The sequence below is a fragment of the Phyllostomus hastatus genome, unplaced genomic scaffold, assembly GCF_019186645.2.
Source record: "Phyllostomus hastatus isolate PE091 unplaced genomic scaffold, TTU_PhHast_1.1 phas_contig_81, whole genome shotgun sequence".
NCBI classification, from domain to species: Eukaryota; Metazoa; Chordata; class Mammalia; order Chiroptera; family Phyllostomidae; genus Phyllostomus; species Phyllostomus hastatus.
In genome coordinates this window covers 1,187,515-1,215,344 of record NW_025333962.1, presented here as the reverse complement: position 1 = coordinate 1,215,344, position 27,830 = coordinate 1,187,515, and the positions used below count along the sequence as shown (strand labels likewise).

The 27,830-nt window shown below is 51.8% G+C and overlaps 1 protein-coding gene and 1 long non-coding RNA gene across 2 annotated transcripts in view; one reads left to right on the top strand and one right to left on the bottom strand.

The window, feature by feature from the left end:
* Positions 1–20,263, top strand: part of ADAMTS2 (ADAM metallopeptidase with thrombospondin type 1 motif 2) — a 253,189-nt gene extending 232,926 nt beyond the window's left edge. Inside the window, exons 14-22 of the mRNA XM_045850512.1 lie at positions 4,280–4,403; positions 4,750–4,830; positions 6,384–6,550; positions 7,862–8,021; positions 9,496–9,628; positions 10,319–10,526; positions 11,991–12,120; positions 12,939–13,028; positions 19,788–20,263. Of these exons, the coding sequence (XP_045706468.1) occupies positions 4,280–4,403; positions 4,750–4,830; positions 6,384–6,550; positions 7,862–8,021; positions 9,496–9,628; positions 10,319–10,526; positions 11,991–12,120; positions 12,939–13,028; positions 19,788–20,239 (1,545 nt within the window). The 3' untranslated portion in view covers positions 20,240–20,263. The remainder of the gene's footprint in view (positions 1–4,279; positions 4,404–4,749; positions 4,831–6,383; positions 6,551–7,861; positions 8,022–9,495; positions 9,629–10,318; positions 10,527–11,990; positions 12,121–12,938; positions 13,029–19,787) is intronic.
* Positions 1–27,830, bottom strand: part of LOC123826540 — a 62,960-nt gene that overhangs the window by 447 nt on the left and 34,683 nt on the right. The window contains exons 4-7 of the long non-coding RNA XR_006787088.1: positions 23,676–23,938; positions 15,887–15,965; positions 15,207–15,377; positions 3,161–3,274 (exon numbers count right to left, since the gene is read on the bottom strand). This is a non-coding gene — a long non-coding RNA (uncharacterized LOC123826540). The remainder of the gene's footprint in view (positions 1–3,160; positions 3,275–15,206; positions 15,378–15,886; positions 15,966–23,675; positions 23,939–27,830) is intronic.

Genomic DNA, 27,830 nt, shown 5'->3' with positions numbered 1-27,830 from the left:
AATGAGACAGCGGTCCATGGAAGCAGTGAGCACAAAAGAGGCTCTGCAGGTATGGTACCCAGTCTCGGGGCCGACAGATCATGAGGGTGAGGCCACGTTAGATCCTGTTTGCAATGCCAGGTTGCTAACCTAAAAAGTAAAGGCCTTTCAAACTTAGAGGCCACAAGTATCAAATGATGGCTATTCTCGAATCACTGATTTAGACAGAAACCCAACTAGTGGTCCATGTAGGATGCAAAAGGAAAGGGAAGGGGAACAATGACATCAGTAGAAGGAAGGCATTTCTATTGATGCAAACATCATAACAGTGACACTAATTCTAAACAATGTTTTCACTTTCAGTCCAATAGTGATCAGTCCAGTTATCCTAATACCTGCTTTCTTGTTAGCTTTGCAACAGGTCTTTGGGGCAAAATGTTGCTTAAGCCCCTCCAAAGGTTATTCTGCCATTTTAACATCCCAAAGTTTGGAGGCATAAGATGTACAAGGCCATTCCTGTGGAGTGGCGGCTCCAGCTCCACCTTAACACAGCTCTATTTATTCTATTTTATAGCATGGTTGATTAAATCATCAGCCCGGCCCTCAGTGATTGGTCCAACCTCCAGCCCCTCCGAGGAGGCCAGGGGGTGGGACTGAAACTTCCTTCCCCGCATCCTATGATGGGTTCTCTTGGCAACCAGCCCCCATCCTAAGGAGAGGCCAAAAGTCGCTCCATTAGCATAACAAAAGACACTTGTGCAGCTCTTCACACAGGAAATTCCTAGCATTTTAGGAGCTCTGTGCTAGAAATAGATGAATTCCTGATTTCACTGATTCCTTATTTATTATAAGTCACAGTATCACCACTGTCCTGGCCTGAAAGGGGGTTTCCCCCAGCCCTCCTCCTCCTCTCCATCATCCCCTCAGCATCCCCTGCATCCTTCACTGAGGCCAGGCTCTGGGCCAGGCAGCATATGAGTGTCTGCAGGGCCACCTCCTCTCATCCTGCGGTGTCCCTGAGAGGGACAGGGTGGGCTGCTGTGACTCCATGCTGCACACATGTCGGGAAGTGGCAGGTTTAATGCTTTCAGCTCGGACTTCTATGTCTTAAAAGACCAATTTTACCCCCAGTTTATCATGTCCCCACCCTTGTTTTGCTAATTTTTTCATCAGAAATCATTAAAATAAAAATAAACTTGTTCATTTTATTGATTATTTTTCACCCTGCTCACTTCCAAGGATGATTCAAAAGGCTTGCAGATCAATAAAACCAAAGTTTGTTACCTTCTACCACACATTCAGAAATGATTGATGGGCCGCTGTTCTGTAGTCCCTTCATGGGACCTAGAGCCCCTGCCTTCAAAGTGTGGGTGGTGGCAAAGACCACACCAGGTGTTAGACCAGTAGGGTCAGACCAGACCTTGTCTCAGCAACCTCGGCACTTGAGCTCTGGCTGGGAAAGAATTCAGAGCTAAGACTCAAACTATAAGAGAAAGTTTATTTAGAAAGTCACCAAGGTAGAAGAACTGAGCAGAAGAAAGGGACTCAGGAAACAAGTAAAAGAGGCAAAAGAAGGGGCCCTTGGATCTCAGGGGAGAGACGGGTAAAGGTGCCATGCCCATGTGGTGCTGGGGGCGGGGATAGGGGGAGCAGCACTGTGTCCTCCAATTGGAGGACATTTACCGGAGGTCTTGGGGAGGATCCCAATAGAATATTAATCAGCTTTCCAGATGCATTCTTTCAGGGTCATGGTCTCCTTTGATGGGTCAGCTCTAGGGCACAGGTCATTAGTCAGTGCCCTTGTCCTGGGCTCAGCTGTGGCATCAATTCCCTGGCTTTGCTACTTTTCTGGGCCTGAAGCCATCCTTGGACCAGGTTTAGGACAGATAAAATGGCCCCGATATCTACAAGGGCCCTAGTGGCTTTCCCTCTCATGATGACCTCAATCGCTTCTACACTGAGTAAGAATGAATGCCCTTCACAGTCCTCGGAGCAGCCCTGTGCTTGCTGCTGTTGCTTCTCTCCCTAAATGCCAGGTCAGTCTTTAACCTTCTCAAGGTAGCCTGGTTTCCTCTGCAGGAGTTTCCCAGCAGACCCTATTTGGTAAGTCTGTTGTTTTTCTCCCAGAAACCAGTAGCTATATTCATTGGAATAGGTCAGAATGGCCAGGATCTCCTGGTCTAACAGTTCAGTTATAGTTCTTTGTGAACCTGTAAGGGTTCTGGAGAGAATGGGGGGAAACCTTTAGGTAGCTTCCTTAATTCTGTCCTAGTCCAAGGAATGCACTCAGTCGCTGGTTCCCCTCTGCCCAAGACTGGCCTTTCTGGTTTTCTAGTCTGAGTGCAGTTTGCCTGTGCTTCCCCCTCAAAGTTACTCATTCCCAATGAAGTTTAATTCTAGAGCTGGCTTTTTCTAGTTTTGAATGCAAAAAAAATAATAATTTAAGCATCAAAAGAGCTACAGTTTAACCATCTTAAGTTGATATCACTTCTAATTAAAGCTTTCCTTTTCTATAAGTACTTCCAAGTATAGGCTTCCTATTTATTGTGTGTCTGCAGCAGTTACTGATAGGGAGTGGAGTCTGGGAGTTCTTGGCCTTGGAGGTACAATTTCCCATGTTGATTTTAGTTTACTTTGAGATCTGTAGAGTCTGAACAAATTTCCAGGGATGTTGTGTAGTGGGTTGAAGTGTGTTGCTTGTGAGTTGACCTCCCCAGTCGTCTCAAACCCTCGTACGGGTCTCGGTGTCTCTCGCCGGCTGTCTAATACAGCCTGAGGGCTCTAAGTGCTAGGTAAGCAACTTTTATGTGCTCATCCCCGAAGAGTCAATTATTTAATATACAGTTCAGTTGGAATTCCCCACAGGGCACATCGTGCAGGCTACCCCCTGGCTCCTCCACGGAGATTCAAGCAGGAGGGAGGAAGTGCCCCTTATTTTTGGAGCCAAACAAGCTCAGGTTCTCATTTATCCAGCAAAAGGTTTTGTTCAGACCTTCAGAAAGCAATTCCAATCGAAAAGCCAAAGTTTAAAACCAGTCACCCATTTTTGTCTTTTGTCCTTACTTATCTTGACCTTTAGCTTTACCTTGAGGATTTGAAAAAAAAAAATACCAGCTCAAAGTCAGTCAAGTCAGCCTCTTACTTTAAGACAGGTAGGTCCAGAATTCCGAATAAAACTCACCCAAGTCCACCTGATGCAAAGAGAGGAGCCAGTGGGTCACAGTGGGCCTCTGCTTGTCCCTGGCAAAGCTCTGGGTCCAAAAGGTGGTCCTGGGTGGGCTTCTCTGGAATCCTTCTGCACCATGCCATGAGAAGACATTCTCAGTCATGGCAAGACAAGCCAAATCACAGCACCAAAAGGTTCTAGTAAGACCAAAGTCAGAAATCAAAGAACAAAGGGAGAGGACAAGGGTCTCCCCAAAGGAGGTAAAGGGTGGCTCTGAGCTTCCTGGCTGCCAGGGCAGAAAGGGAAATATGCAATGCCATGGCACACTCGAGGACAAGGAGGTGGCAGATCAGCTCAGGGAAGGTCATTTTCCTGCTGAGGGAGGAGAGCTGTAGGCGTGCATTTTGGCCTTCAACATGCAAGGACTGCTCCCTTTTGAGCGTCTGTGGTTCCAGGAATGGCGTATTTTCAGGGATTAGAGAGTAAAAGAACCTGAACTTATTACTGCCTCCACCAGGTGGCCTTGGGCAAAGGAATGTCCCCACTCATGTGGAGTAATTTTTGCCACCAGAGTGGGCTGAGCTGAGGGTATTTGTTGAGAGAATGAAGGCAAAAGTGTTTGTCCCAACTCTTGTCACCTCCTGTCTAGACACCCGAAGACCAAAGACCCACTAAAGAGGACGTTGTGTTTCTGAGGGCAATGTGAAGGCTGGGGCATCCAGGCCTAAGCTGTGGGTTGGAGCCCTGGTGGGCCCTGGCCAGGGCTGCGCTGGGAGGCCCTAGGGCAAGGGACAGAGGCCAGGTCTGAGTTACAGCTCTTGGGACAGAAACATTCGCTTTGAGGCCAGCTTTACAAGCCAAGATAGTCTGAGGATGCAGCTCCATTCAGGCTGTGCAGATCTCCCTGAAGGCACACTGTCCAGAGGAGGGAATGGGCTCAGGGAAGTGGGTGTTCCTCAGGAGGGCACAGGGGTTCGTCTGGCCCCAAAGCCATCTCCGCCCCCCTCCTCCGCACTGGGAACTGCTAAGAGGGGATACCTGGGGGGACAGGTGCTAATGTCCTGGGGCATAGTCAGGCCAGAGTCCAGGGCAGGGGGCGGGGCTCAGTGGACACTGCAACCCCCTCCCCCGCAGAAAGTGGGCTGTGACGGGGTGATTGGCTCCAGCAAGCAGGAGGACAAGTGCGGCGTGTGTGGAGGGGACAACACCCACTGCAAAGTGGTCAAGGGCATGTTCACACGCACACCTAAGAAGCTGGGTGAGTGAGCTCTCCCTCAGGTCCTGTGGCCTGAATGTCCACAGCACCCAGTGGGTGGATGTGGGCCAGATTTATCCTTGGGGCTCTGTCTGGGTTCCTGACTGTTCTGGGTATGGGGACAGGGATCTGGAAGGGTGAAGTGGTGGGAGAAACTAAGCCAGGACAACCTGATCCAGGCCCCAGGCTGGGTTGGGGACAGGGAGTGTGGGGGCCAGGTGAGAGATCAGGGTGGAGGAAGCTAGGATAGAGGCACGCGTGGTGTTCTCAGATATCTGTTTGAGGACAGGGGCCTGCCGAGGGCACCTGTCCCCTACACCCAGCGACCCCCTCCTCTCACCCTACAAAGGCTACGTGAAGATGTTCGAGATCCCGGCAGGAGCCAGACACCTGCTCATCCAGGAGGCAGATACGACCGGTCACCACCTGGGTGAGTCTCAGAGCCCATGAGCTTGGCAGAGCCACAGCCCTGTCCCTTGGGGGTGCACAGAATCCCGGGGATCAGAAGCCCGACTGGGCCTCTCCCTGTCCCTGGCTCAGCCCCACACTGTCATGGACCTTTCCTGGGCTCACTTCCCAGTGAAGAGGCTGCGCATTTGGATCAGAGGGTCCCTGGCAGCAGCTGTGGAGGGCCGCATGTCACACACCCTGGCCCACAGAATGAGGGCTCCCCATGTCAAGGCTGAGGGGACTGCCTCCTCCCCACTGGAACGCAGGCAGGTCTGCAAACAGCCCAGGCCTGGGTAGCCACCCACACACCAACCAGAGGGCTGGAGGTGGGTGGGAGGATGGCCTCCTACAGTGTATTTGCATGTTTTCAATTAGTGTAATTTTAAATTCCTGAGATTCTATCTTCAGTAGAGATTTCTGGTCATTTTTGAAATGTCAGATGTTCTAACAATCTGGGTGCCCCTCACCACGTGGCAGCCCCTGCCAGGACCCCTTGCAGGGACTCCACCTATCCCCACCCCTCCCCTCAAAGGCACCTAGGCCCAACCTCTTAGGTATTCAAGGGGCCCAAGAGTGACACAAAGGGCCCCTGCGGGGACTGCATCCTGGACATGTGCCTCCCCCAGGTTGGGCCCCACCTTCTTCCTTGTCCAGTGGAGGTCCAGGTGGGGCAGGATCTCCCCATCTAGCATCGCTGCTGACACATAGCAGAGACCACTTTAACACTCATTTTCTTTTTTCCTTATTATAAAAAGAAACCCTATATGGCTACCCAAAACACAAAACCAGTAGCACTTGCCTTAAACAGAAGGCAAATATAAGAGTTGATTACTGGGGAAAAAATAAAGATGTCTGGCTATAGTCCCCAGGCCGCAGGAGAGGAGAGAGGGCTGGTGCCAGCTGAGGATTTGGGGTGCCTTCTGAGGCTCACTTCACAACGCACAAAGGGAGTTCAAGGAGCCTTGTGCCTGTCTGTGACCCCCTCAGATCACCCAGCAGCTCCGCAGTGCCTCCTCCCACACTACAGGGAGCACGGGCTCTCCTAGACATTCTTAGAGGGTGCCCAGAAGCTTGAGTGACCCCCATCAGGCCAAGTCTCTTCAGGGGTGGGGGGACTTAGGGGGGCCAGGCTGGGCCACTGGACGGATGGGGGAGACGCTGATTCTCAGTTGCACATGTGCTCACCCCATGGCAGGAAACCCCCACCCCGGCCCTGTCTGAGTGCTTGTGGAGTGCTCCAGGGGACTGCAGGGGGGTGGCCTTGATAGCTGTTGAACTACATCTGAGCAGAGCCCCTGCACCCCCAGGGCCTATGGGGGCGAGAACTGGGAAAGGACCCTGGGCCTAGCAGGAAGGCACCAGTTCTGGCTGAGTAGCAGAGGGCAGGTCTGGCTCTCGGGTGATGTGGGCTGTCCGTGGCAGGGACAGTCCCTGCCACTGCCCAAACCAGTACACCCCACCAGTGCCCCCCCAACCGTGTGTCTGAGTCTCCCCCTGGGGATCACAGTGGGGGCTCCTTTTTGCCATTTTCAGCCATCAAGAACCTGGAGACCGGCAAGCTCATTTTAAACGAGGAAAACAACATCGATCCCAATTCCAAATCGTTCATCGCCATGGGTGTAGAGTGGGAATATCGGGATGAAGATGGCCGGGAGACGCTGCAGACCATGGGCCCCCTCCGAGGCTCCATTGCTGTGCTCGTAAGTCCCCCGGCCAGGGGCCCACTGGCCACAGGGTGAGGGACGGAGCCATGCTTGCGATGGACCTCTGACCTGTCCTTTGGACCAGGGATCTCCATTTGTGTGTGAGAGCAAGGGACAGACATGGAGCTGCCGGTGGGGCTCTGACCCTGCATTGCTCCCTGGGGGACCTTAAACGAACTCTCCCCTGTAAAAGTTTGGTTTGCCTGCTGAGTGACATTTACAGCCAACTTTCATCGTGCTCCTTCACATCTGCCATCAAACCCAAACCCTGCCACACCCTGGGAGTGACAGACAGGGCTCAGGACATTAGGCTGCCAGACCCAGGTCACACTGGACTTTTTCCCTGAGCAGGACTGGACCCCAGGGCTCCTGACTTCAAGACCACAGGCTGCTCCTGGTTATGGGAGTACAGAGGGGACTTTATTTTCAAATCACTTTTTAAAAATTAATTGTAATTGCATAAGTTACATATTTTACCTGTAAAAAAAATCAAAATGCTACAGATAAGGCCAAGGGGAGCCCACTGTGGTGTGCCATAGGACCCCAGGCCCCCGCAGGCCATCTTGGGCCCACACACCCTCGCTTTGCCTGCAGGGACTGTGCCCCCAGGTGTGGTGGGTGACCTGCCTGCCAGCACACATGCAGGTGGGCCTCTGTACCTGCAGAGTCTGCACCAGTAAATTTGCCTACTTGCTGAAACGGATCTGTAATCCCCAAATCAATATTCGAAGTGATTTGCTCAGTCACTTGCAGACAAGTACAGAGCAGTGGAAAATGTGTCGCCCTGACACTCTTGTCCCTGCTGAGGTGGAGTGAGGTGACACCCTGCTTCTTGTTTTAGCTCCTCCTGTTAATAAGTGTCCTTTTCACAGTGTATTTACTGCACATGTTTCACATTTTTGCACTATAAGGGGTTCACTGTTTAAAATGGCCCCAGGAAAGACGCTGGAGTGCTGTGTGCTGTTGCCAGGAGCGAGGCGCTGTAGGCACCCGTGGAGTCGGTGCAGCACAGCGCGCTCCTTTAGGCCTGAGTTCCAGGGCACCAGCTGGGCTCAGCTGGCGGGGAGTTAACAACATATATTAAGTGAGGTGTCTTTAAACACAAAGGTGCATAAAATAAGGTTACCTACTGACAGCTGACAAAAATGTCGTGACCGTAGCCTCACAGGACCCTAACTTTGATCCTTGTGAGCAGTGGCTCAGTACTGGGGGCTTTCTAGAATGTAACAAACACAAATAACGCGGCTGGGCTGTAAGTGTGCCAAGCCGAACTTTCTAAACTGGTTCTATGGTGGTATGCGGGCACAGGTAATCCCTCAGGGCGACTCCCGGATCTCACTGACGTACAAGTACATGATCCATGAGGATTCGCTCAATGTGGATGACAACCAGGTCCTGGAAGATGACTCCACAGGCTACGAGTGGGCCCTAAAGAAGTGGTCCCTGTGCTCCAAGCCCTGCGGTGGAGGTGAGGGAAATTCTCAGGGTTGGGGCCCCAGAAAGAGCCAGGGGCTGAATGGGAAGGGTCTCTGGGTGGGGTGCCCTCCTGACTGCTGGCCAGAGGCGTGCACGTGCCAGGCCCGAGAAGACTGGCCTCAGGGGCCAGGGAGGCTGAGACAGTGGTGGGTACCGAGGGACAGGGGCCTAGCCCTGCCCGGGAGGGAGCAGGGGGTAAACAGGAGGCGCTCAGGGCAGCAGGCCAGAGGCAGCCTAGGGGCACACGTGGGGCTCCACAGACAGGTGGACAGATGCCAGCGGGAGCCGGGTCTGTGGGGAAAACAGGAGTGGGCCTGGCAGGGGTTGCTAGACGGAGGCCCAGGTGGGTTACTGTGGCATCACCAGGCAGAGCACAGGGAGCAGGGGGGCTGCACTGGCAGAGGCAAGGCTGCACCTGCAGAACAGTGTCCCCAGCCTCCTGCTGAGCTTCCGAAACCCCCTTGGATTTCATCGGCGAATCCTCCTATTGACCCTCTTTTTTTGTATCTCTTGGACCCACCTGCTCTTACCATCTTCCCAATCCTGGCACCTCCCTTGCTCCCTCCCTGGCCCTGTGGGTTCACTCACCCCCACACTGACCTATGAAAGGGACAGATCAGGCCATGTCCCTCCTTGGTATCATAGTCTTCAGCAACTCCCTTTGCTCTTGGAATAAAAACTGAAATTATTCTCTTAGCCTGCGAGGTCTAGGCAACTTGCTGACCTTCCCCACTGATCACCAGGCCGGGGTCATGCCATGCTCCTATCTCAGGGCCTTTTCACAGGCTGTCCCCTCCAGGGGCCCTCCACTGCCTTCCCACTAAACAAATGCCTCCATCCTCTACTTCCTCTGATGCCTCCAGATGCCACAGCAGATCCGGCTGCCCCACCCACTCCGGAGCTGGGGCTCCATGACCTCGGCACTGCTGACATCTCAGTCTCAATAATTCTCTGCTATGGGCTGTGCTGGGCATTGTAGGATGCCGAGCAGCTCCTCCGGCTAAGGTCTGCAGATGCCCAGAGCCCTCCCCATGCTCCAGACTGTGATGACTAAGTGTTCCAGACATTGCCAGATGTCCCTGGGTGCCAAATGGCCCCCAGTGGAGAATGCTTCTCCAGACCATGATGGGAGGAAACTTGCAGGACGTGTTTCCATGTTTAGGCAACGGCTGGGTTGCACCAGGTCCTCGGTGCATGTTAGTTCAAGGAGGAATAAATGGCTAAGCAATGGGAGAGGAAATGAAAACTTTCCCCTGCCCCAGGAGGCCAGCACCTAGTCTAGGGTGCTGGGGAGACACCCAGCTAGACATCTCCAAGGCCCAGCTCAGGCACACTGCCCTACCCTCCACCCCACGCCATCAGAAAGTTGGGAAAAACAGGGCTGAAGCTGCAGGTGAATCCACTCCTTTGAGCCCCCTGGAGGGGCCACCCTGCCCCATTGAGCCCCCTCGAGCTCTCATCTTCAGGGTCCCAGTTCACCAAGTATGGCTGCCGCCGGAGGCTAGACCTCAAGATGGTGCACCGAAGCTTCTGCGATGCCCTCACGAAGCCCAAAGCCATCCGCCGGGCTTGCAACCCACAGGAGTGCTCCCAGCCCATGTGAGTGCCTAGGGCTGTCCAGCTCCCTAGCTCCCAGCCTCTGGGTCCCCCAGAGGAGCAGAGGGCAGACCCCCTGAGGCACCAGTGGAGGGATGTGAGGAATTTGGCCCTAGTGGCTACAGGCCTCACATCCCCCAAGTCTGGAAGGCCCCATCCCTGCTCAGACTCACGAAGCTAGAAGACTACTGGGCGTATCAGAGATGCTGAGTGGTACTGCTCAGGTGGGGAAACTGAGACTCAGGGTACAGGGCTATCTTCCGGTCCTCTGGGAGGTGTTTTGTTTCCAAGATAGCCCACAGAAGCAGCTGTGTCCTTGACCCCCAGCCTCAAGGTCTGGCAGGGTTGCATGTCTGGGCCCTGAGTGGGTAAGACGGTTGGTACTAGGTGGGGGCATGTGGGGACAGGTGCTGCCTAGAAGGGTTGGTGACATTAGCAGAAGCTGAGGGCAGAGGGCAGAGCCAGAGCCACAGAAGGGACGGAGGCTGATGGTGTCTCTCAGCCTGGGCCATCCCCAGCCGCCCCCATGGAGCTTGCAGCAGTGGACATGTGTAGGGTTCCTTATCTACAGGACCTGGGTGGGGCAGGGGCACCTTTGTGAAAATCAGGAAGTCATGCCCAGGGGAGCAGGAGGCCTTCCCTCTGTCCACCAAGGCCATGGGGGCCTGACCATGTGCCACTCTGCCCTGGCAGATGGGTCTCTGGTGAGTGGGAGCCGTGCAGTCAGAGCTGTGGGCGCACAGGCACACAGGTCCGCTCCGTGCGCTGCATTCAGCCACTGCACAACAACACCACCCGCTCTGTGCACACCAAGCACTGTAATGACGCCCGGCCCGAGGGCCGCCGGCCCTGCAACCGTGAGCTCTGTCCTGGTCGGTGGCAAACCGGACCCTGGTCCCAGGTAAGTAGTCACTCTGGCCCCCTGGCCCTGTGTTCTCGGCCCCCAAACCAAGCTTGGGTAGGACCGAGGTGTCTGTCTGGGTACAGTTTGTGCCATAATCACACCCTGTAGGTCTCAGGGCACCCATGGTGACAAGCAGTCCGTGCTCTGGAATGTGTGTCCTCAGGGCCAGGGCTCCCCTGTGTTCTAAGTGCCTGGAATCCCAGGGGGCTGAGGGTAGTTGAGGCTCCTGGTTACTCAGAGGTCCCAGATTCTCATCACTTGGGGTGGATGTGTGGTCCAGACAGCTGACCAAGGTGGCAGGAGGGGTCAGGGACAAAGGAGGGCTCAGACTCTCGCTGGGAAGAGCAGCAAGGTTGGTCTCCAGGACTGAGGAACAGCTCTGGGGGCAGGACTGAGCTGGCCAAGCACTGACCCCAGCACACAGCCCAGACCAGCCTCAGAGCCAACTATCTCTGGAAGGACCACGGACCCCGTGGGTGGTGCATGCATGGCTGTTGATTTTGACCAGGAATGCTCAGAGCACATTCAGGGAGAGAGAGAAATGCATGGCAAAGGCCAGAGGGAGCCCAGCACATGCCTCCAGGTGCCCCTTCCAATGCATTCACCAGGGAGGCACCTAACTCTCCCAGCAATGACATGTGACAGCACACCACAACTACCAACCCAGAACCTCCCCAGCCTGGGTGTCCAGGGATTCCCCTGGGGGTCAGTCCCACAGGCCTACAGTGCCTGCTCTGGTGGCCATCACAGAAGCTTCAGGCCCGACAGCAAGGCAGGTGCTCAGCAGAAATGCTGCTGCTGGCGTTACTGACTGGCGCAGCACACCCACAGGCCTCAGGCAAGGAGAGTATTCTCACCAGACAGGACACTCCATGGACTTGGCTTTCGGGAGCTGCCCAAGGGCCAGTCCTGCACACAGGCCTTTTTTTTTTTTCTGACTCCACCATTTCCCACCCACAGGACAAGGACTTGAAAATTGTCCTTGCTCAGGGCAGGGTGGGTTGTCAGCCAAGTCAGGGGGCTGGGTGTGACTGCTACTGCTGGCTCCTCCCCACAGAGAAGGCAGGGCATGGAGGGCGGGTGGCAAGGGCTAGAGGAGCCATCCAGGGTACTAGTAGTGCAGAGCCTTGTGTGGCAGGAAGCTGAGGAAGCCTCCTGGACTCAGAGCTTTCCCAGGGGTCCATAGTGCACAGAAGGTTTTCCTGGGTTGGCCTCCTATAGCCAGAGCATTCAGAAATGTCAGGTCCTGCATAATCGCTTGTACCCACAGTAACTCAGAGACATAAGCATGAATGTCCCCTCCTCAGAGTCCCAGGAGACTGAGGCACCTGCCCGAGGCTGGGCAGGCCTCTAGTCCACACCCCCCTGCCCCTCACCACCTCCCACATGTAGTGGGGTCACCTGTGTATGGAGCTCTTCCAGCTCCAGCCCGGCATCTGACTGGTGACTCTCCATCTGCAGTGCTCGGTAACCTGTGGCAATGGCACCCAGGAGCGGCCTGTGCTCTGCCGCACAGCAGAGGGCAGCTTCGGGATCTGCCGGGAGGAGCGACCTCAGACAGCAAGGATCTGCAGGCTGGGCCCCTGTTCTGGTATGCCCTCTGCTGCCCTATTCCCTGCACTCCAGCGTGCAAGCCCCAAGGCCAGGCAAGGGTGGGGAGGTGCTGGTCCAGGCAAATAGTCTTCCCACAAGTGGCCCAGATTCAGCATCCCTGACCTTGAAGTAGAAGCTGAGACCTCCCAGGTTGGGGCTGGGCCCTCTCCCTTGTGGGAAATGGAAGGAACAGCCCCTCTCTGGGCCAGGCCAGGCCCTGGTGAAGGATGCAGCAGATTCAGCCCAGCCTGCCTTTCTGACACTCCTTGTTGGTCTGGGAGATGGAGCCAGACTCACAGTGACTGCACAGCAGGCTTGGCCAGACAGGAGCCCTGTGTCCTGCTCAGAGAACAACCAGAGCAGCAGCTCTGTCTACATGCAGACAGCTTGGCAAGTGCCAGACACATTACCTCTTTGGGTCCTGGGAACAGCTCAAGACATAGACCCCAGTACAAGTTCTGTCTATGGGGATGGGAGCCCAGAGCGGGTCAGGTGTGCCTGCCCCAGCTGTGGGGAGAGGTGGTAGGTCCAGGGGCACTTGGTCCCTGCTTCCTTCCCACTGGAGCAGGCGGCAGGCACATGGCTCGGCCTTAGAGCAGACTGGAGCAGTGCACAGACCAGACACAGCCCCGTGCTATAGCTGACACCCAGGGGCGGAAGAGAGGCAGGAGGCTGAGCCCACTTGCCACGAAGGACAGCCTTGAATGCCCTTCTGTTGACCTTCCCAAGGACACAGGGATCTGTGGAACAGATGGGCGGGGCAGGGGGCACTGGCCTGGTGCCTCAGCAACTGCAGCCCCTTTCTTTTCCCTCTAGGAAACATCTCTGACCCCTCCCAGAAGAGCTATGTGGTTCAGTGGCTGTCCCGACCGGACCCCGATGCGCCGGTCCAGAAGACTTCGTCAAGTAACCGGCCCGTTTATAACTCTGCCTCTGCCCTCCAGTGCATGCCCTGCGCCCTGTGGAGCTTGCCCTGGGCTCCCTTCCTCTCTCTATATGGAAAATACCCCTGACTCTTTCTGGGGGCTCTGGTTGAATCTGTCTTCTCCTGGGCCTCTGTGCTCGACCACCTCCTCCGGAGCCACCTAGCTGCCTGGCCAGGAGGGCCAGCCTCAGAGGCATGGCCCAGGCAGTGGCCTCTTGCAGGGGGGCCAGGACCTGGCTGGTGATGGCTTATAAAGGGTCAAAGATCTGTCATGGTGCTGGAGGGGCCAGAGGCCAGGGTATGAATGTGACCATTTGGTGACTGCCTCGCGGGGCCATGGCCCTCCAAGCTGGAGCTGCAGGTTGGAAGTCAAGGGGCAGCCTGCCCACCCCCTTTCAACGCACCTACCACCATGAGGCCAGAGTCTGAAGGCCTGTGGTTTTGCACTGCTGTGAGGGGTGGCCAAGCCCAAAGGGTCTGGCAATGTATCAGGGGCTTCCCACTGCCTTGCTGCTGCTGCTGCTGCTGCTGCTGCTGCCCCTGTGCTCAGTGTGTCCTCCTGACTCGTGTGACTGTGGCTGCTTCCTGTGGGCCTTGTGTCTGACTCACACAGCCCTTGCCCTCACTCCCTGCCCTCTCGGGCAGGTTTGGGTCAAGTGGAGGAGGTGGGGATGTGTCCCTCTGTGGTACGTAGGGACGTACCACCTCTCCCACTCTCTGTCCATTAGTTCTGATGGCCTTTTCTCATCATGCACACATGACCCATCCACAGGGGTGAACGAGTGAGAATGAGAGACTGTCTGATACAGATGCGGCCACCTGCCAGTGTGAACAACTACAGAATTACCTCAATTTTTATTGCTTTTTTGCTTAGACAAAACTATGTAGAAAATGCCTTAAAGTTGAAAGGTAACAGAATTGGCTGCTAACTCCAGCTTCAGCAGGGCTATGAGCCAGGTAGGAGGCCAGCAGTGCAGGTGTGGGGGAGGAGGTCTGAGTTACCCACCTGTGGCCAAGGATAGGGTTTCCCAGGCAGGCAGCCTGGCTGCCAGGGCCCCTTGACCTGAGCCTACAGGCCCCTGTGTTGGAAGGAGACTCGCTGGCCAGTGGGCGCTGACTGTTGCTGGAGCCCTTGCGGCGCTCCCACAGCTCTGCCTTACTCCAGAGGGTGATACGTGTGGCCCCTCAGTGACCCATGTAGCACCCCTGCTGTCATACCCCCGCACGCCCTGCACTGTCCACCTGTGCATAGCAGCCCACCAACCCCACCCACCCTCCAGCGCTGATTACTGTTATGTAAATACTCGGTGTGTAACACAACTAACTCTCACGACTGTTAACTTTCACCTTGGACTAGGCCGTGCGAGTGACACAAGTGACTCTGGGAAGGTGCAGGGCACTCCTGGACATTGTTATTTCTGTCTATATGCACTTTGGTTTATCAGGGATATTTTATTAGTGTTTTCTATGTATTTATGACGTATTCTATTGGTTCCATTGTTGTTGCTTTTCTGGTATTTTTATGAGACCACATGAGCGTGTGCCAAAGTGACTGTGAAAATGACCTTTTATTCTTACTAATGCTGGAAAGGCTTCTTGTCATGCAGCCCACAAATAAACGAAATAAAAGTTCAGTGAAACAGGCACTTGGGTTTGGCAAGCTGCTGGCTGGCTCCTTCTGTCCTCTCCATGGCTAAGGGCACAGAGCCATGGGTGCCCTTCTGTCCCATCAGTTCCTTGGTTTCTGATTCGTGTGACTTTACTAGCCCCTTTCCCCTGCCCAATGGAGATGTTTAGGGTACCTCTCCCACTGAGACAGCTCCCTCTGTGCTATGGAGACACTCCACCATGATTTTGAGTTCTGAACCATCCAAGCTAAACAAGTACCTCCAGGAATGTCTGTGTTCCCTCCCCATCAGTGCTCTTGTGTCAGGAAGAGGGGGCTCAGAGCCAGTGGAGAGGAAATGGGAGGTCCGTATCTGAGATAGGGCTAGTCCAGGTCACAGTGCCCTGAGCCACCCTCAGGACACCACCTGGCTCCTGGGGCAGCCCTCAGCTCTCTGTTCAGGAAAGGAGAGGTGCCCGTGTGGCTCAGGAGAGTCTGAATCAGGAGAAGGCAAGGCAGCTGTGGCTCTGGGCATCTGGCCTATGACACTCACAGGTGTGTGTACTCATTGCATCTGCCGTGTCTCCTGAGGCCTGTGTGTTCGATCACCTTGCTAACAAGGATCAGACAGAAAGCCAGGGTCCCACAGAGACTGCCTCATCTGGGTCTGAATGGTGCTCTGCCAGTGAGTATCTCTCTTCTCCCTTTCCTGTGAAGGAGTCCCCTGCAAGGAGGAAGATCATGAGAAAGTATATCACAGGCCACCCTGCCCCGTGAATGTGGACTTTGGGGCACAGTGCCAAGCCCCAGGTGTCCGTTTGCAGGGTAGGGGTCACAGTAGTTGTGGCAGAGTCCAGCCTTCCCAGAGCTCTGGCCATTGAAAGGGATTCCAGCTCAAGGGACACAAGGAGACCAAGACAACTTCCGTTGGATGGAACTATGTCTGCTCAGTCTCCTTGCCAGGACAGATTAGCAGAAACCCCCACTACAGCGGGCCTGGCCAGAGCTGCAGGCAGCTGAGGGACATGTGCCCGGGAGATTTTTCACACAATCTTTAGAAAGAAGAAATGGTACGTGACGACCAAGAAAAGAGGATGACATTTTCTCCATCCCAGTCTTTTCCCAAGTGTGGGGGACAAAAGTGGTTTCAGTTGCTCACCAGCATGGCCAAGCACCACGCCACAGCCTGTCCTCGTCCCCATGTCCCTCGTGGCCACCTCAGTTAAGTCTCACCTGCACGAGTTCCAGCATCTCTCACGGCATGCTTGCTCCTTGCTCTCCAACTCAGACCCCTGCAGTCAGGAGTGCCTCCCTGGGATTGGATGAATTACAATTGGAATTACAAATTGACTTAAGAGGATGTAAAACTTTCTTTGTGTCTTCATTAGGGTGACCTTTTTACCCCACTAGCTTTATACAAATGGTAGTAGTATAAAATTTTCTTCTAACCCACTGCCTTGCAGAGTGGACAGTTTGTTCCCTGCAAGGTGGTGGGTCTCACCAGGTCATGGCTGCTGGAAATGGCTGAAGATCAAGTATCATGAACTGGAAGTGACGATCTCGGTAGAGATCCTGAGCCAGTCGATGTCACTCAGTCTTCAGTGGCATAATTTCATCTTCATGTCAGAGGGCTCTCTGCTCAGTGATGCTACTTAAAAATACACAGTCATTGACGTCCTTTTAAGACTGGCGGGTCACGATTGTTTTGTAATTTATCTAGGCTGATACTAGCCTGGCCAAGCTCTCAGCCAGCAGCTGTCTCAATTATTTGTTTATTCACTGACTTATTTTAATTTAAAAAAAACTTAAAGGAATGCAGCCCATTGTTTAAAGACCCAGAAGTCCAACATCTTAGCTGGCTGGAAGGGAGGCACCCTGAAGGGGAAGCCTGGTCCCAGCCCAGCTGAGGCAGGGAGAGGACGGCTGTCCCAGTGGGTCCATGACTCAGTCCCAGTGCCAAGTGTTTTCTGTGGCCAGCTCTGCCCCCAGGCCCTGGAACACCACCAAGCACCTGACCAGAAGTTGGCAAACTTTTTCTTTAAAGGACCACATAGCAAATATTTTAGGCATTGGGGGGTCATGTGGTCTCCCTCGCAACCACTCAACTCTGCCTTTGTAGAGGGCAAGCAGCCAAATGAATGGCGGTCCTACTCCAATAAAACCTAATTTACAAAACCAGTTAGAGAGACTGACTTGCTGGGAGGGTGCAGAGGGCCAGCTCCTGCCCTAGACTGCTGTGATGCCTGCTTCTCAGGATCCCAGCCTAGTGGGAGACAAGTGAGGGAGATGCTTAATTCCGACCTTGTTATGAGCAAGGGAAAAGGCTCCAGGGACAGGAGAGGGCATTGCCTGTGGCGGGACTGGCCCCACTCCCCACAGTGCTGCCAGGCCAGGCTCCATCCTCATCCTGTGCCTCTGCCCCTCCCCGAGCCCAGCCGATGATTAGAGTGTGTACCTGCTCTAATCAAAAGCTCCCTTGGGTCTCCCTGAGGCCTGGAACCAGTGGTTTTCACCCAGCTCACCTCAGTGGGGGCCAGAAATGGGATGGACTCCAGGAATGGGTGTGGCCACCAAGGAGGGGCATGGTCAGGGAGGGGGAGGCTCTCTAAGCCCCTCCCAAGCTGTCCCATCATCCCCCGCCACCCCGGCAGAGTCAAGCAAGACCACTCTGATTTCGTGTGTCTCATAGTTTGGGTATCTGTATACAATTTCATCTAACAGTTTTAAAACCCTGAAAGCCATGTCTCTAGATCTTCCAGTTTGGTTTCTGGAAACCGCCCTCGGTCCTTGCCCACCCGTCTGCTTCCGTGGTGTGAGCCTTTTTAATGTATTAGCTCAGTGTCAAGGTTAGGAAGATAGCCTTTTCCAGAAGAGCCGATCTGTATTTATTTCTTCACATTGTGGTCCTGAAGCCAGCCACACTTAGAAGCTCAGAACCCGAGTGGCTCCCTGCTCTGGTGGCTCCCTGCTCTGGTGGTACGTGCTTCTGTGTGTTCTTGCCTGTTACATGGCTGTGGTAAATGCATAAATTTCCTTTCCTGGATTTCCTCAGTTATTTACATTTATATTGCTCACAATTGCATATTTACTTGTTCTGGGGATAGAGGGACATGCAACACAGCTCTGGGTTCTGCCCTTTGGAGCTTTCGGGATAATGGGCAAGTCATCTGTCACCTTATCTGACAGTTAAATGTGAACCCACTACTGCAATGCAGTGCAGGGAAGGGCAGAGTTGCAGCCCCAGAAGACCCAGACTGGTGGGATTTAATGACCTGGGGCTAGGGGAGTTAGCAATGCTTGAGAGGCAGCTAGAGGGAGAGGGAGGCAATGTGTTTGCAAAGGCCTGTGGCCAGAAAAGCACCGTTCAGCTGGAGGCCTGAGCGGAGCCAGAGAGGTGAGATGGACAGGTCTTCGGTAGAAAAACAACCAGGTAAAATGCACAGGCCTCATTCAGAACAGTAACACGGCCACATCTCCAACTGAAAAACATTCTCACAGTAGACAGGCAGGCAGATGGTGCAGCCACAGCCCGTGGAGGTGGGAGAGGGGACTGTGGACGTACATATCCGAAAGGAGCAGGAGGAAATACTGGTGGCCTCAGACATGACTGGATGGGGTATGCATCTGAAAGGCCATTCTCTGAAACCAACAGTGCCTGAAGAGACCATGGGCTTAATCCAGACATGTGGTATCTCAGGCAGCTTAGGGACTATTGGGGTTACGAGGTATCTAGGTGGAAACTGTGTCCATAAACCTAAACCTTGGGGAGTTTGGGGTTGGCATGCAGCTAAGTGGCCACACAGATGGGTGTCAGAGCCAGGAGCCCTGAATGCTGCAGGGCTGGCGCAGTGACTCTGCAGGAGGTCTCCCATCCCAGGACTGCCCTTCCACCCCTCTGTCTTCCCTCTCAGTCAGAGACAGAGACAAGGTCAGCCTAGGAGAGTGAGGGGAGGGAGGGCACAGCCGGGTTTCTGTGGAGAAGGCTAGGGTCCTTGCTGTGGAGAGGAGAGTGTGTGTGAGCAGAGAAACACAGTAGGCAGAGTTGGGCCCACTAAGGTTAATGATTGGAAATTTGTTTATAAGATCAAATACCCCATGATGTGATTCATTCTTTCACGCTGAATGAATTTTTGCAAATAATCTCAATTTTTGTGTAGTATGTGAAATGAGGTGATGGGGGAAAGGTAAAAGGAATGGGAATTTGGGAAGAACACAGAGAGTAAGGGTGAGAACAGGAGGAGCGGGATGGGCTGACTCAGTGTAGCTGCAGAGTCAGAGCTAGCCAGAAGAAGGCAGCCATGTCAGGGAGACAGCGCGGCCTCCAAGGAGAGTCGGGCTTCCTGAGGGCTGGACCGGGGATGACCAGTGTCCTGGTCAGGGAAGAGAAGGGAGGGCATGCTGGGCAGAAGGATTTGCCATGTGAAGACATCAAATGAGGAGCAGAGTACTGGGAAATGGCCAGATCCCAACGCACAGGGCTATGGTTAGATGGGGCAGGACAGGGCTCTCAGGTGCACTGAGGCAAGGGGAAGAAAGCCCACATAGGTGAGGGTAATATTTAACTTCCCTTTAGACACTTTTCAGAGACAATGATCTTTGAGGAGGTTGGGTAAGGATGGGAATGAAGGCGAGGAGCATAGGGAGGCCACCGCCAAGGCTCTGGTGCTTGCTCTGTCGGGTTTTAGGAATTGGTTCTTTTAGGTGTTGTTTTGTTGTAGTTACTGATTAGAGATTACTGCAGAGCCAAACTCTACCACCCAGTTTCATTGAGGTTGTCACAGGGACATCATGTGTGAAGATCTGCCCAAGCCCCATTCTGTAGCATGAGCGTGGAGTCATTCCTCAGGAATAGACAGGCCTCTTTCTGTCCCAGACTTGGAGGGACACTGCAAAGCCTGGACTCCAGGGGCTGCTAAGAGGAGGGGAGCCTGCTCACAGCTTGTGCACTGCACTCCAGGGATGGGTCCAGTGCACCTCTGAGGAGGAAGCCACACAGATTTCCTGTGTGGGCTCGCTTGCCTCTGCGCTGTCTCTGGGCTCTTTCTGAAGCCTCCTGCAGCAAGCTGCTCCCTGTGGGGGCATGACTTTTCCCTCATCTTGTCCTTCGGTTACTTGTTCCACTTTTCTCTTTCAGAGGGCCGCTGCCAAGGCGACAAGTCAATGTTCTGCAGGATGGAAGTCCTGTCTCGCTATTGCTCCATCCCAGATTACAGCAAGCTGTGCTGCAAGTCCTGTAACCTGCACGGCAACCTCACTGGCACAGACAGCAAGGCAGAGCTACCACCTGGGAAGCATAATGACATCGAAGAGCTCACGCCCACCCTCCCCATCCCCACCCTAGTCATGGATGCGCAGCCCCTGCCCAGCACGCCCCAAGAGGTGCCTGTCAATGCCTCCAGCACCAACACCACTAAGGATCACCCGGAAACCAACGCTGTGGACGTGCCCTACAAAATCAGTAGCCTGGACAACGAGGTCCAGCCACCCAACCTAATCCCTCGACGGCCAAGCCCATACGAGAAGACCAGAAACCAAAGAATCCAAGAGCTCATTGATGAGATGAGGAAGAAAGAGATGCTCGGGTAGTTCTAATAAAATGGAAAGGCAGCAGCAGTAGCATTTTTTTCTTGCTTATAGAGGTATTCCATGGGATGGCAAATCCTGTGTCAGGGCTTTGACATCAAAATTCCTGAGTCCAAAAAGTGTTCAGAGGACAGAGGGAGAATGGCAGGAGGATATATATGTTTATGTACATGGCTGTGAGCATGTGACAGTGGGAGAGCCCATGGGTGCCCGAGCCCCAGAGTGGGCGAGGCCCTCAGCTAGGTTGGGTGTGGCTAGATGGGAGTGTGGGCTCTGCAGCCTTTCTCTATGAGGGCAGACAGGCAGGCGACTGCCTCACACAGGCAGAAATTTGTTTCTGAACAGTAACTGGGACGCTTCTTTCCTCAGAGGTGGTATTTCCTTCCAATCCCCAGGCCTGGACATGAGCCCCATGGGGACTCTTAGGAGAAATGGTGACTTGTTTACAAACTGACCAGTCAGTTGAGATGAGCTCATTAAGGTGGAGGCTGTGACCTCCTGGGCCTTCAAGGACCAGGCTGGTGGCGAGGGTGAGTGTGACAGCTGGTGTGGGGACCCGGACCGACCTGAGAGCCACTATGAGTCAGTGGCTCAGTGCCACTGCCTCTGGGACAGCTGGTTCTACTGTCAGACAGCATGCTTTTTTACTAGTGGCCTAGATTTTTGTGTGAACATTCTCAGTCCCTAATGACCAGTTTAAGGAGGTCTGGGAGTCTGTTAGGGCCTGGAGCTGCTGGTTGCCAATTAAGGACTCAGGAGAAGCTATCTGACCTGTTTGGTGCTCACCAGCCGTGCTTAAATAGCTCAGCCTCATCTCAGCTGTGAAGCTGCCCACTTCTTCCCAGGAAAGCACTGAGAAGCCTATAACCTGGGCTTGAGGATAGATCTAAACAGCAGACTATATTTTCTGCAGGAGAAGCCAGGGGGGTGCACTCCCTGATCTCCTCTCCACAAACTCTGACCTTGCTGGCCCACTCCAGCCAGCCTGGCCTCAGCCCGAGCTGCCCAGAGAGGCTCCCCCCTTCCCTGAGTGCAGGGGAGGCTGTGCTGCAAAGCCCACTGAAGGGTCGAGGCCCTGGCTCTCCGAGGTGTCATGCCCGAGGGACCTGTGATGGGGCTTGGGTTTGCTCCTGAAGACCAGCCTCCCAGCCTCACTTGTGGGGATAGGCTTGCCCTGTGGAGCCCCCCAAGACCAGTCCTGCCCCCATTTCCATCCTTAGAAGTTTCAACAGGGAACTGCAAGATTTGTCTTCTGATGGCAGGCATTGGGTGGGAAGTGGGCAGAGCCTGCTGTACCTTTTGCTGTTCCCAAACTTTAACAACTACTATTTTCAGCAGAATAGTGTTTTGTAAGCAAGATTGTGAATGGGGGAGAAATGAGCAAGAGAAAGAGTGGGTGGGGATGGCTGGGAGGTCAATGGCTAATTTTTACCTATCCCTGCATTGCTATTAATATGCAGTTTAAACTTCCCAAAACTATCAGACCCTGGGAGCACATTAGCTCCTTAGCCAACCCTGACACATAATTCGTAGGCTTTTCATATCCACAAAAGTTCTAGACCTTTTTTATTCTTGCCAAAGATCTTAAAGAATTCTTTCTTGTCTAAGACCCCATTATATATATATGGATAAGAATGCCAAGGCTCAGGGTAACCGTGTGCCAGCTGCTTTATACTACACTGTGAGGTGCTCCGTCTATCTGAGCCTGTGTGTGTGTGTGGTATGTCTGTGTGTGTAGTCTGAGGCACAAAGAAAGGGTGTAGGCCATGGTGAGAACCATATCTGGGATGATGCATAACCATCCAACTGGATGATGCCGAGCCTCCTGGCCCCTGGCACAGCCTGCACCTCCCACCACCATCACCATGTCCCCCACACACTCACACCCATTCCAGTGTCTAAAGGTGCTTGTTGGTTTCTAAGAACCAAACTGGAGAAAATGGAACATCTCTCCTAGTATACCTTCTTCTTCAGTAAGATGGGGACTAAAGCACTTTTGCAGTCCTGTCGCTGTGATTGGGAAGTGGGCCTCTCTGCCTTCATTGGTTGAACCCCTAGCAGCTGGCGCTATTCACAGCCCGAAGCACTGGGTAGTTCTTCCTGGGTTTGTTCTCAAATTAAAGGAAGTTTGGGATAACTAACCCTGGCCCGGAGGCCTCATTGTGGGAACCCTCCATCCTCAAATCCTGGCAAAGCAGGACTGCATGTCTTTGAGCTGGATATCTTGTCAGAGAGGCCTCAGGTCGGGCATTGCCCAGAGCACCTGTCTTTTGCTGGAAGGAGAGAGATGCTCTTTGGAAGGTGCAGACCAGCATGGCCATGGCCCCGCATGCTGGACTCAGTGACTCGGACCATGTATCCAGAGCTCTCCAAAACTAGGCAACCCTCAGAGGTCTCCCTGTCCCAGGAACATGGTGTCACCCAGCTCTGAGAAACTGCACATCTCCACTGAGATTGGGACAATTAGAGAGCAGGCTTAGCAACAGTCCTGAGCTTCCAGAGCCAGCATCTATCCCTGTTTTGGGGGCTCCTGACACCAGGGGAGGACAAGCAGGTGTTCCTGCTGAGGTTCACAACACCATGTGAGACTCAGACACCCTCTGTCCACAGTTCTAAAAAATCAGCCAAAGGACCCGAGAGTCACTCTATGTTCACAGGAGACTTGTGTTAGCTGATATACTCCCTTTGGAAAGCCCATGGAATTTCACATATAAGCATTTCATTTTCATTCTAAGGTTTTTTGCTTATTCTTTTCTTTGTTTGGAGTATATAAGTGGTGCTCAATAGTCAGCCTATCAGATGAAGCATGTGAGTATGCACCCCTGGGGATAGGCAGCCGCCCCAGGGGTCATCACAGTGCTGAACTCCAATCACATCTTATCATACTTTTGTTTCCTGTATGGTAAAATTCGGTTCCTTGATTTTATAACTTATTAAAGCCAAAATGTCTGTTTTTGCACATCGTGACTGCATTTGTTTCTTACCTCAACTGCACTTGTCCCCTCGTCCCCCACTCTCAGCTTGAACTTGAGCAGATGGGAGGATGTGCTGCCCTCAAAAGGCCAAGAGGTGGGGGGTGGGGGTACCGGGAGGCCCTGAGCCAGGACCCTATGAAGGGTGAGAGGCAGTCTGAGGGGCCTCCCTCCTGCTGCCATGCTGAGTCAGCTCTCCAGGCACCCTGACTCAGCCCACAATCCCCAGGGGACCTTTCATTCAGGTTGGAGCTGAGACTCTGCAGACACCTCATTCTTCCTTCTCTGCTATAGTTAGGGCTTCTAGAAAAATACGAGATGTTGAGTTAAACTTGAATTTCAGAGAAGTAACCAATGATTTTTTAGTATCAGTATGTTCCATTTTTATACTAAAACATTTTTTGTTGTTTCTCTGAAATTCAAATTTGAGAATCCTGTACTTTAATTGCTAAATTTGGTAACTCTACCTGTAGAAGACAAGTCCCTGCCCTCTGGCCCCCTTGAAATGAGCAGGCACTGGGGAGAAGGAAGACTGAAGGATGGAGGAGGCAATTTCTTCCAATGGCCCAGCCAAGGAGGAGGCAACCACTCCAGTACCACTGCTGGAGGAAGGGGTCAGAGATCGTTCTGGTCTGAACAGGGGCTGCAGGTGGCTTTGGAATGCACAGGATTTCACATCTTGATGTTCATCGCAATTTGTTTGGAGTGCGTGTTTCTGGTACAGTTAGTCCTGTATAATAGGGAGGAAGAAGTGTGTGAGTGTGTCTATTTGCAGTGGGAGAGAAAGGTCAGTTGCATAAGCAGAACTAGCTGAGACTAAATATTTGCAAAGGTCATTCATGACCAGGTAGCCCAGAGAGGTTCTTTTGGAAAACAGGATGTGGTAAGGAAGGCCCAGTCTATGCTTTCAGATGTGAACAGGTGGTAAGAGGACCAAATGATGTGACTGGCAAGGCCCCTACTGCCTCTTATGCATGCTATAGAAGTCTCTGACTCCCGGGCAGAGAAGCTACACCATGGTCATACCCAATGGCTTACACACCAGCCCAAAGGATCACACTAGATCTCATTCTTAGAGGCCAAGTGGCCAGTTCCCTCTGTACCTCATGGCCCTCCACAGTTGTTTCTTCACTCTTGTGATTTACTCATAAGCCATACTCCTGCGATTTTGCATCCAAATATTTGTGGGCACACCCCAAATCATGCATGTCCTAGAGAGTCTTTGCTCAACCCCTCAACTCTCCTATGTATGAGCTTTCACACTAATTCATGACCAAGTGGAGACTGCACAGGTAGCGTCCAGGAAGCGCTGGCCTGTCAGAGTGAGACTGCTGCACTATTCCCTGGGGGGTTGCCCCAAGACAGTCCAACCTCAAGCACACACAGAAATGGTCAGGGCAGGGTGTGACTGCCCCATGGCTCAGGAAAGGCACCACCGTTTCAGTTCAGCTAACGTTCTTACGGCATCTTTAGGTGAACACTTAGATCACTGATTTTCAACCATTCTTTTTAACTCTATGAATTTATGGTTATAAATTTCCCTCTGAGCATAGCAGCTATAGCTGTGCCCTCAAAAATTTGATGTTTCATACACTTATTATCATTCCATTCCAAACATTTTCTTACTTTTGTTGTGACTTCCTCTTTGACCTGAGGGTTATTTTAAAGCATATCACTTAATTTCCAAACACTAGGGGATTTTCTAGTTATGGGATATTACAGTTTCCCATCTTATTTTATTGTGGTCAGAAAACATTTTCTGGAAGATTTCAAACCTTTGCAATTTGTTGAAGGTGGCTGTATGGCCCAGGATGTGGTCAGTTGTGTAAGTAGTGCACACTATTTAAAAAGAATATGTGATTGGCAATTGTTGGATATAATATTTCATAAATATCCATTATGTCAGATTTGTCACTATTCAGATCTTTTATATCTTGATTTTGTTTTCTTCTTGTTCTACGAATTTGATATAAAGTAGTTTTAATACTTCCTATGATTTTGGATTTTTCTATTTCTCCTTGCAGTTTCATATTTTGCCTGTCCTTTTTTTTTTTTTAGATTTTATTTATTTATTTTTAGAGCTAGGGGAAGGAAGGGAGAAACGGGGAGAGAAACATCAATGTGTGGTTGCCTCCCAAGTAGCCCTTACCAGGGACCTGGCCTGCAACCCAGGCATGTGCTCTGACTGGGAATTGAACTGGAGACCCTTTGGTTCTCAGGTCAGTGCTCAATCCACTGAGCCACACCAACAAGGCCTTGCCTGTCTTTTTAAAAAAGGTTATTTTACTATTTTGAAGCCACAGTAATGGGAGCATACAAATTTCTAATTATATCTTTCTTCATAAAATTATCCCTTTATCTTTGTGAATTGACTGATTTTATTTCCAGAAATCATTTCTCTCTTGAAACATTTTCCCCATTAGTACAGCTATATCAGCTCCCTTTTGGTTAGTGGTTGCACAACATAACTTGTATTCTTTTACTTTCAAGTTTTCTATATCCTTTGTGTTCTATTTGTACTTTATAAACATAATTTTAATATAGTCTAACATTTCTGATATTTTGATTAATCCTTTACTTTACAGCCATCACTGATATCAGTGTCCTTACATCTACCATCTTCTGTGCTGTTTGTTCTGACTATTTCATGTTCTTTTCTTGCCTTTTTTTGGATTGGATGTTTTTCCCTATTCCATTTTAGCCCTTGGTTAGTTTTAAAGTGATTATACTGCTTTTCTCTTATTTCAATGACTATTCAAGAAATTTCAACATGCATTTTTAACTTATCAAAATCTGTTATAACTCCTAAAGAGACCATCTTTCTAACAGTGCCAATCCCTATGACAGTGCTCACACACTATCTATGCTAAAAGATAACATTTTAGGAGGAGAGAAGATGGTGACGAGGTAGGAGGGAGCAAAATCCACTTCTCCATACCCATGGGAGAAAAACCTAGCCAATCTACAGAGGAACAGAGCAAACAGCCAGCGGTACGATAGCATATATGAAAATAGGAGATCAAAAATTGCAGCAGACATTGAAATACCAGATGGTAAGGAGAGTGCTTCAGGACAAGGATTGAGCAGCACCAGGGGAGACCTGGTTGCTTGAAGGCACGGAGAGGGGAACGAGGACTGAGTGGCAAACACACAGGGGCTGTGAGCACCCACGCATAGTCCTGGGAAGAGTGCGTGCCCCAGCCCTGCGACCAAGGGCGGCCTGATTATGCACATCCTTGCCCCTAACCTGAGGAGGGTGTGCTTTGTGGAAGACCTGGAGCCCACACCCGTAAACCTGGGGAAAGCACGTGCTCTCCGCAGGAACCCTGGAACCCACAACCATAAACCTGGGGAGGGCACGCGTGCTCCATGGGAGCCCCTGAGCTCACACTTGTGGACCCAGGGAGTGTGCACGCTCATCGGGAGACCAGGAGCTCACACCCATTAACCTGGGGAGAGGGCACTTGGGAGGGCCCGGATCCCACATCCAGGGCCCTGCAGACAGGCGTCAGGCTAGTTCTGGGGTAGGCTGACTGAGTGCTGAACAGGAAGGGAGAAAAGCCAAACCAATCATTCCTCAGCCTGCTGCAGCCAGCAAGACCAAAAAAAATGGTTTGCCCAGTTTGAAACCAACAAGAGGATTTTGTTTGTTTGTTTGATTTTGTGGGGTTTTTTAATTTTTAATTTTTTAATTTTTATTATTTTTATATCTCTCAATTCCTTTTCCTTCTCTTTCCTTCTTTCTAGTTTTATTGCTTCTTCCCTTCTTTCCAATTTTATCTCTTCTTCCTTCCTCCTTCTGCTTTTTTTTCTTTCTTTTTTTTTAAATACCCACAAGTGACACAAAAAAACCTGAAACTGTGAAAAGACGCAAACTGTTGGACCCAAACAGGGGGCATCACAACAGCTGAGACAATGGGACAAATTTCACTTTACTATTACAAAGAATCTGCAAGTTATTGCATATTTGTATTATTATTTTTTCATTATCCTTACATCTTTTATTTTAATAGTATTTTGGTATTCCTCCTCTTTCTGTATAGCCTTCTTTGCTTGGCTGGTTATATTCTATCATTTGACATGTTTCCCCTGTTATCTCATTCATAGAGTCTTGCTAATTTACTGTCCTTTACTTCATTTCATTTGTGTTCCATTAGCACACTACTCAAGGTTCTATACTCCCTATTCTTGTTATCTAGATCTCATAGATTCTGTCAAATGATTGTTGTTCCAATATTACTGTAAATAATAGCTATTCCATACAATTGTAAATACTACACAACACCCCCCCAAGACCTTAGCCCACTTCACAGTTTACTGAAATCTATTCCTGTAGTGGTTAACTCTATTCTCTCAAGCACTACACCTATTTGCTACCCTTTATTCTCACGATACCTCAGAATCTGACTTCCCACAACCTCACTCCTTCTAGATGCAACTCACAATCCTTTCCTCCCCAACAAGAGTCCTATCTTCATTCCATCCTTTCTAAAATGTGGCTAATTGGGTGAAATATCATGGTTAACACTATACATAGCCAAAGGATCTCCTATCTCTTCTCTACCAACTGCTACTGTAAATATCATAGAATACTCTCTTGCTGTCTCAAACTATTTTGCCTT